The sequence below is a fragment of the Octopus bimaculoides genome, chromosome 6 (assembly GCF_046866305.1).
Source record: "Octopus bimaculoides isolate indiv1 chromosome 6, ASM4686630v1, whole genome shotgun sequence".
Taxonomy (NCBI): domain Eukaryota; kingdom Metazoa; phylum Mollusca; class Cephalopoda; order Octopoda; family Octopodidae; genus Octopus; species Octopus bimaculoides.
Genome location: NC_142933.1, coordinates 78,451,818 through 78,461,724, shown reverse-complemented (window position 1 = coordinate 78,461,724; position 9,907 = coordinate 78,451,818). Strand labels below are relative to the sequence as shown.

The following is a 9,907-nucleotide window of genomic DNA, read 5'->3' as shown; positions in this document are numbered from 1 at the left end:
ATTATCAATATATTTACAACACTTACAAATAGCACAGTTAAATAATAACTACCTGATGATTTGGTGAATCTTATTAAGTTTGCAGAACTTCTTGATAAACGACATTTTTGATTTTTCCTTGTGGGGCATAAATAAACAAATGATTAGGATTGCCAACGCTTGAGCATCCCACATAAAGTCGGCCATGGGAGAAAACTGGTTCCGCAAAGTTCAGACCTACCACATCCAAGGATTGCCCCTAGGCCTTGTTAATGCTCATTGCAAAACTCTGTTTCAACGGGAATTGCAGGTGCTTGTACTGGAAAGGCATATCCGAGGGAATAATTGGAATTCTAGGAATGAATACAGGCTCGCCGCTTGCTTTACCAGTCAAAATTGTTGTCACCATGACTGTTAGCATCATCTTCTTTATAAGTTGTGTGCCATTGCAAAGCTTTGGTGGATCGAGATTTCGAAGCAGCATAACTGGTTCCCCAATCTTGAGGTAGGAGGCCAGGTGGTGTTATAATATTCAAGAATTCAACTGGATAATTCACAGCTTCATCAATGTTGAGTACAGTGTCCATGTAATTGTAGACGTGACGCTCACCTGGCAACTATTCCTGAAGTCTGAAGTTCAAATCATCAACCGCCACATTCTTTGGAACTAAAATGGCACGGGTTTTCAGCCAGTTGTAGTCTGTAGACTGATTCCTCAGGTATGGAGACACCTTATTCATTAGTTCCTTTAAATCAGATACCATATGTCCAAAAGGCAAGCTTACCCAGCCACCCTTCTCGCCAACCGAAGTGCCATTACTGACGTCCAACAGTTGCTTTGAATAGGTTCTGTCTACATCATCACCATTGAGCTGCAGTCTCATATTGGTTGTGAGTCTCAGCTTTTGCACACTGCTCCATAGGTAAGACGACTTTATGCTGGCATTTACCTCATCAACTCTTGTCCCCTTTAAAACGACGGGAAAGGTTTGTCTAAAGTCTCCTGCAAGCAAGACTGTGGTTCCTCCCATGAGCCTGATGTTGTGTCTCAGATCCTGAAGTGCCATGTCAAGAGCTTCAAAGGAAACCTTATGGCTCATTGTCGCCTCATCCCAGATGATCAACTTGCATTCACTCAGAAGTTTGCCTTTTATATAACCACGACCGATATTGCAGTTTGCCTTCTCTTTCTTGGACAGGTCCAAAGGGAGTTTGAAACAGTGCGGCCACCACTTAGCAGAGTTGCAGCTATTCCACTTGATGCCACTGCTATGGTAATGTGTTTCATTTGGCGCAGTTTAGCAAGAAGAAGGTTGATAACAAATGTATTGCCAGTTCCACCAGGAGCATCCAGAAAGAAAAGATTTCCTCTTTCACTTTCAATGCTCGAAATAATGGTCTTATAAACACCAAGTTGGTCCTCCATCAGTTTGTGTTCGTTATCAGCTATGTTCGCCGTCATTTCCTCGATGTCATAACTGATTTCTCGCAGGTACTCAATTGCGAGATTGTTTGCTCCGGTTGAGGCAGGCTAAATGTGGCAATGCCTTAACCTCCCATAGCTTGCACTCGGGTGTCCAAGTCAAATAATGCCTCATTGTAAATGGCGTTATTGAACGTGACAATTTCCGCTGAGGTTTGCCTTTGAATCCTTTGTAGGATGTCCTCTTCCACGCTGGTTTTGTAGGTCGCCCAAAGCTTGAGAGGCTCACCCAAGTCACATGTCATCAACATGATAGAAAATAGCTGGCACAGTTGACTTGGTGCTCTGCTGACTGCTGCCTCCTTCAGTGTCAGCAGTAGACGCAGAAAGAAGCACACCTGCTAAATAGAGTGTACAGTGTACAACCGCCCGATAGCTCCACTTCTGAAGACAGCATGTTCTTCCCAGCCCTCAACGCGTGCTCCTTGTTTGCATCTGTTCGATCTATTGTGTTCCCAGATATAGTACACGGGAACCTTAACATACAACAGTGTTCAGGCAAACAGATTACATCGGCATAGTTTGAAGAAAGCTGTCAAAGTGGTTTCTGGTGGATTCACAACTACGTTTCGAGTATTGCCTTCTGTGAAATATACACGCTCCCCATTTTCAAGATGTACAGGTAAATTCACCACTGTTGGATGCCGCTCGTGGATTTCGAAGCCCTCGTTAAAGGAAATATACCTGCTCAACTTATATTGCTAAACTTCATCTGCCTACATGCCCTCTTGTTCAAGTCCAAAAACTGCCATGTCTGAGCCCCTATTGATGTATTTACATGCAGATTTAATACTTTTTATAGAGTTGCATGACTCGACATTAACATGGGCCTGCAATGTTTTAGGCAGCAATAGGTTGTAGGGCACGATCCACTTGTTGTCAAATTCCATTCCTTGACCATTAACTTTAAGCTTGGAAGCGTTTAGGATGATCAAAAGAAAATGAATGGGATATTTCCCTTGGCTGTTAAAGGAAAATATATTGATTACATATGTGGACCCATTCTAGGGGCCCTAGCCATCCAATTATAGATTTTCATTAAACTTCAATGAACCTAGTAACAAACTGGATGCTACATTAATATGTTTGCAAAATTTCACGAAAATTCGTTAACGAATGTAGACGGCAATTTGACAAAAACAGACATCCAAACAGACAACTTGCGTTTATATATGTATAGATAACCATATCCAAATATTTATTTGGGTAATACAATTCTACACCCAATCTGCACTATAGTGTCGTCAAAACATTATGGGCGACAAGATAGTCAAATTCACGACATAACAATTGATAAAAAGCATTTTACTGTTTTTGTTTTTGTTATGAATTATTTATGTTAATTTAACTTTGGTGTAATGTCGTTTGCTTTCTGTTTGATTTACCTCGTGGAGAGCAAATAGGTATGTCTGTAGCATAGAACAATAATAATTTCTTCAGCATGTTAGCCTTTGTCGTTGCTGGCTATATATACTTGAGTGTTCGTTGATATTATTTATCATGGTTTCTATTGTTTCTATGACGTATATATACAGACTTTCTACGTTTAAGAGGCGTTGCCTAAGTTGTTGATTTCAAATGTAAAATCTTTCTGATGACCTTATTTCGTATTTTTCAGATGTGTCTTACTTGACAATGTTGCCCAACTTTTTAGTAGACATGTCACTTGATGTCTTTAGTTGAAATATAGGTCAGAGAGTGTCATTGCGTTTAAGTATTTTTATTGTTCTGAAGAGATGAACTGCGTTCAATTCTCTTTCAATGTGTGGGGAGAAAATATGAAGTATGTATGAAATAGATTCATGAAGATTTAAGATCTAGTCTGTTTCAGTCCCCTTTAATTTTGCTCAGATTGTCTCAAATTTGGTGTATCGATGCAGTTCTGAATGGTGATTACGCTCAACTAATTACTTTATCTCGTAAATTAAATAATCTGATGTTGTTTGGAATTAAAGTTTGGAAAATTTGTGTAAGTTTTGCCAATCAACAGAGAGCGTGGCATTAACAGCTAGTAACCATGACAACCGCAAGTTGTGTTGGTTCTTCATACTACAAGATTCACTTCACCCGCACGTTTTGTTTGTGTATATCACTGTTTTTTTTTTATTACTATTTTTCTGAAAAATTTTATATTCATCAATTAGAATATAGATGGTCATGGTCAACGTTATAGATCGTGATCCGTGGTGCGTGCAGTGTGACCATCTAAACGACTCATATCAGAAGGCTGAAATAATACATATATGCCAGTTGGAAAAGAGAAGAGACACAACAGAGTAGAAGGCTTATGTAAGATTTATTGATATATTTACATGCATCTGTGTGGATTGTATGTTTGCTGTTGACCATGGTGATGTAACTCACGAACAGCGCTATGTTAGAACCTGTGCAGTGTTGCTGGTGCTATGTACGTAAAGATGTTGGACGGGTGTTGTCTGGCGTCGTCGCTGGAACTGGCAGTGTCGTGTGGTCGGTGGCTAGACTTTAGAAGGTATGGAACCAAAAGACTTCGAGACAAGGAGAAGTTGAGCTTTATAAGTCACAGTAGGCTCAAATTGGGGTTTAGAACAGACTGTCTCACGTGATTTATTTGGAGGCTGCGATTGGTTAGGTTGCATATTGGCGTGACAGAGTAAGAGACAAATTGCGCCAATACCAATCAATCAGAGTGGTGGACACAACGGGATCCAAACAGAGGCCGTAGGTTAGCTGTTATCTGCTACGCTCGGATGTATGTATATCTAATAAAGGAGAGAGGAATTTCACGGGAGTTTACGCTACAAGAATTTTATTGTAGATATTTTTCATCAATTGTCTTAGTATTTTTCATATATATGTGTATGTGTGTGTGTGTATATATATATATAAATATATATATATATATATATATATATATATATATATATATATATATGGGAGAGAATGTACGAAAAAAACAACAACAGACGAGAACAGGTGGTGTAAACAACAAAAGGATGTATTAGTATGACGCTCGGGAATACGGATATATATTACTCTAGGCACAAGGTCCGAAATTTTTGGGGAGGAGGCCAGTCGATTAGATCGACCCAGTACGAAATTTGAACTCAGAACATAAAGACAGACGAAATACCGCTAACGTTTTTGCCAGCTCACCGCCTTTTTTTTTCATATATATTTTACATATGCAGAGACCTTGCTTAGCCCTGCCTGAGATTTGAAACCAAATCCACCCGCTTGTTGCTTGTCAAAACGAGCAGGAAATCCTCTCCACACCAGATGATTGATGAGGAAGCACTTGATTCCCAAAGACCTGTGCTGGTCAAGGAAACGTCAATCCTTTACTTAGGGTTTGACCTACATTACTGACCATAGTCTTTATAACAAAGAACACTTCCTATCTCTTCCTCTTTTTTGTGTCAGCAGACTAAGGAGCAACACGCTCTTCTGCGTCAGCTATGACCAAGAATAACACTTCTGTAAGAATTTGGCAGGCGTGAAGTGGATTCGATCCACTATACACAAATTGGAATCAACACTGCGTCAGAACTTTTTCCGCGGTGGAACAACGGTTTTCGAATCGGTGTCTCCACCACTTGACCCTTTTCTGACCTCTTCTACTCCATCTAGAATAGAGATAAACAAGCTAAATCCTTTGCACTCACTGCCCTGCTTCATGGCTATAAAAACAGGACACCCCAAACAAACTTCCTCTTTCTCTCTTTAGTCACCAGCGGTGACGCCTCAACAGCTTGGTCGCTGGTGGTGGCGACTGGGCATCTGAAGCCATGGACACAAGCAGGCATACGAGCTAGCAATTCCTTTTCTCTATAACCCTACCATCTCTCTCTATATATAATTACTACCATGAAAAAGGTACATACAGATACAGGCCGAAATTCTTAACCTTGCATGTTTATATACTATTACACTGGCCTACCCGTCGTGGTATGGCAACATAGAAAGTAACGGTAAATAAATATTTCTTATAAAAAATGTTGATCATCTTTATCGTTCAATCTATAACCTGTTACATTGGTAATCTCCGACATTAACATTTTTTATAACCGTTACACTTCTCTTCGGTCTTAGCTCGACGTACTAACAGAAGCTTTCGGCCACAAGAAAGACGATGTCACCTTTATCTTTTCTTCCTTTCTAGTCAACACCGTGCACTCTTTACTCCTTTACTCTCTACTGACTGACAACCCTATTAACTATTAACTACTAACCAGCGAGTCAACCTTGTCACTATCACTAGAGTTGATATTGTCTCTTTAACTACCTGTCGAATAAATATATGTAAATAACATTTCTGGATCTTTCTGATTTGGCGGGCGCTACTTTTTATTTACGTTTTATTTAGTGTGTTTTCTACCGAAACACTTTAAAACTTTGTTTTTGTCTTATAGAACAGAGAACAATTTTTATATTCGAAGTTATTTCATGTTAAAAGTTGTGGTATTTCGGTAATTTCAACCAATCACTGACGTCTATTGAGGTGAAAACAAGTACTGCTGTGGAATGTAAACAACGCGTTCTAGCGGTGTAATGGGATCTTTTCCCTTGAATTAAATTAGTGCCGTTGTTTGTCAACAACTATCGGTGGTACTGTTATTTATGACATCGCTCGTGCGTTTGTACTGGTTTTAGCTTTAGGATTTTAGGGTTAGGGTTCGGGTTTTAGAGTTAGGGTTATGAGTATTTTTGCCATACATACATACATACATACATAAGTGCTAACAACAAATTGGTCCGCAGAGCTGTCGATAAGAATTGAATTTACCACATCAGTCTCTTACAAAATTAGGCTGTCAACAGGAATATCTCAATGTGACATAGTATCTCCAAAATTTTTCGTCGTAGTAGTAAATACCTTCTCAGTCTTGTAGAAAGGTTATATGATAAAATCTACACAGCGCTGGATTAACCATTTGGCAAAATAAGCACCTGCTTAGGGTACCAAAGGAAGTGGGACACCACAGAAATAAGCAATGGTGTATCGCACAAAAGAAATTACTTTAAACTTGCTAAAATAGTATTCAGAGTGTCTTATTTCCACTAAGTATAGGAGTAGATGTGTTGTGTAAGATTAATTTTGAGGATCTAATCAAAGACTTTGGCAAGTTAAAAAAAAATTGGAGAAGATTTTAAAAATATAAATAAAGTAAAAGTATAAAAATTTACATGATCTAAGTTTTTCCCTCATAACTGTATATATATATATGTATGTATTTGAGTGTGTGTATGTGTATATATATGTATGTGTGTATATATGTATATATATATATGTGTGTGTGTATATATACATGTGTGTACATATTTATGTATATATATGTATGTACCAGAGTAAGCACATAAATGCGAAACAAGGTGGAAAAAATAGTATTCGAATACCAGGGGTAGAGTAATATGCTTTATTGAAAAGCAACAAAAATATCACAAAAGGTGATAAGGTTATAATTTTATAATCTAATTTCTGTTCCATTCTAAACAAAACTGTCCGACGAACGGAAACGTGAAACTCTGAGTAACAGTTTTTGTGATATTTTTGCTGCTTTTCAATAAAGTATATATGTATATATATAGATGTAAGTGTCTATGTATATATGTATCTCTCTCTCTCTCTCTCTCTCTCTCTCTCTCTCTCTCTCGCTCTCTCTCTCTCTCTCTCTCTCTCGCTCTCTCTCTCTCTCTCTCTCTCTCTATATATATATATATAGAGAGAGAGAGAGAGAGAGGGAGAGAGAGAGAGAGAGAGAGAGAGAGAGAGGGGGGGATAAAGAGAAAGTAATAACGAATGAATGAGAAAAACGACGGAAGGGTTAAAAATGGCGTAAAAATAATTGAAGATAAAATGAAACAAAATTGAAGCCAAAACATCAAAAATTATTGAAAGTGGGTAGAAATAAACTCTACGTAGTGTAGTAGTAGTACTACGCTAGGGTATCTGTAGAAAGTTGAATGTGATTTCGGAATATAACGAAGAAAAATTCGGATCTTGGGAATTTTCCGAAAGTCCTCTTGCCACCTCAAAATTTTCCCCACAAATTACTTTATAATCGTAATGTATGCCGTTTAGAAGATATTTATATAACATTTCATTGAGAAAAACCCCATTTTCCTAAAAGTTACAAGTAAAAAATCGGATCTTTTGAATTTTCCGAGGTCCTCTTGGGAAAGATTTTTCTGAGGTCCCCTTGGGAAAGATTCCTCCCATAAATTTCTTTATAATCGTAATGTATACCGTTTGAAAAATATTTCTATAAAATTTCATTGAAAAAAAACTCATTTTCCCAAAAGTTATGACGGAAAAACACGGATCATGTGAATTTTCCGAGGTCCTCTCCCCACCCTCCCGTTGCTTTGTGCGCATTTTTTTTTCATATTCGTTTCCTACACATTTTGTTACACCCGTTCCACTATTTTTTTCTGATTTTTGTTTCCAGATCAAGTTGTAGACATTAACCACATTGGTTAACCACATTATTTTCCATCTTACTGTTAGTTTTGTTTCATTTTGAAAAATAAAAAAAATATTTTATGGTTTAATACTGTTTATATTTTGAATTATATATATCTGGGAGCATCAAAATCTTTTATGGGGTTAAGGCCTCTAATGGGTTTTAGTATGGCTCTGGATCTACAGATAAACGAACGCGTAACGCCACTCATACCTTTTTGTTGATGTACTCGAGAAATATTTACATCAAAATACAAAATAGGGCAACACGTTATCGACCAGGAAAGGATTATGGATTTCAATGGCATTATCATCTTTATCATATGAATGTTAGGAATACTTGAGAATCAACGAGAATATTGCACACGTTGGTTAATACCGCGAGTAACGCAAAAGTGACAGGGTAATACTTCTGAACAATTCTGAAGATATGGTATTCAGAGCTATCAGCGTTCAATGAAACCGAATTTCACAGATTTAAACTTTTAGAATGCCTAATGGGTAACTCATTTATATTAACGCAGAATTATATTATCCCTTCCTGGTTTGAAAGAACTTATCAATAATATCAATACAAGTATTTATAATTTGTTCTTCAAAATAAGAAAAAAATTTTAATAAACGCCTCCTCCCTCTCTCTTTCTCTATCTCTCTACCGTCAATAAATATAGAAAGCTGTTTTGCAGATACAATATTGAATTAAGCTACTGTTGTACGACTAACGTGTTATACACCCCCAACAAAAATGAGATTATATTCTCACTCAGGAATATCAATGCAGAAGCTATAAACGATAAACAGACACGGGAAAAGGAACATTCGATATAATAATTTACAGAAGTACGTCTTCTTTTAGTCGTATCGAAAAGAGAAATTACACATTCACTAATTAAAAGAAAATCCTAACAACAAATATGAATTCGAAAATTATAGAAAGATCGAAACGTTACAAAAACAGAAGCAACAAATGTGCTCTTTGCACAGCTGAAAATCGTCGGAAACTGCATAAACATGACCTCATCTGAACATCATGTCAGAAATTTTGGGGAAGTACAAACAATTTGAAATCATCTAATAACTGAGGCGTGACATCTTCCCCTGACTAATAAAACACTAGCCCGAGCATATATGTTGACATATGAGCCCATTACGTCCCATGATTAAATAAGTGACTGGACTTGGTATTGTTCACCTAGCACACACAAAACCCTCTCTTACAACATTGATATTCAAAGACAACAGTGAAATTCAACACTAGTCTTCTTAACTTAGATTTCATCCAGTTTATCTGACATCCGGATTAACATAGAATGTTCTTTTTCTCTCTCTCTCTCTCCTTCCCCCCTCTCTTTCTCTCTCGTTATCTATCAAGCTTGCTAGCTCTATGTGCGCGCGCGCGTGCGTGTGCAAGTGCACGTCTATGTATGTATGTATGTATGTATTTACGAATATATACACGTGTATACATACATTCATCCGGTAAAAGCTTTTCGATCTATTTCAAAACGGGGGCACCAGTATTTTCTTAACGAAACACTAACGAAACACTTTGAAACTTGGGACACTGGTAGAATGTGTCATATAAAACATCTTTTATTCTTAGTCTTCTTAACAAAAAAATGTACATCGCAAGTTATTCCATGTTAAAGTTGTCGTATTTCTGTAATTTCAACCAATCACTGACGTCTATTCAGCTGAATAGAGTTACTGCTTGGCGGTCATAAAAATGTTATTCCCTGTGACATATTTCATCCGGTTTAATCGTAATTTATACGCATATATTGTTTATATAATAAATTACGCTGTGCGTATCTATGTGTGTAACAATTTTAGAGTTTGGATTCTAGAGTTAGGGTTAGTTTTAGGGTTAGGGTTAGGGTTAGGGTTAGGGTTAGGGTTAACAGTCTAGTTAGGGTTAGGGTTAGGGTTAGGGGATTAATACGATATACACCGTTACAGTGCTAACTGTTTTCAACTGAATAGACGTCAGTGGTTAGTAGAAA

General features: G+C 37.4%; 1 protein-coding gene across 1 annotated transcript; it reads right to left on the bottom strand.

Moving 5' to 3' along the window:
* Positions 1-596: 596 nt before the first annotated feature.
* LOC149135275 (uncharacterized) lies at positions 597-1,079 on the bottom strand. The gene has a single exon (XM_089353489.1). It carries the CDS (start codon positions 1,077-1,079, stop codon positions 597-599), a length of 483 nt encoding a protein of 160 aa, XP_089209615.1.
* Between the last annotated feature and the right edge of the window lie 8,828 nt (positions 1,080-9,907).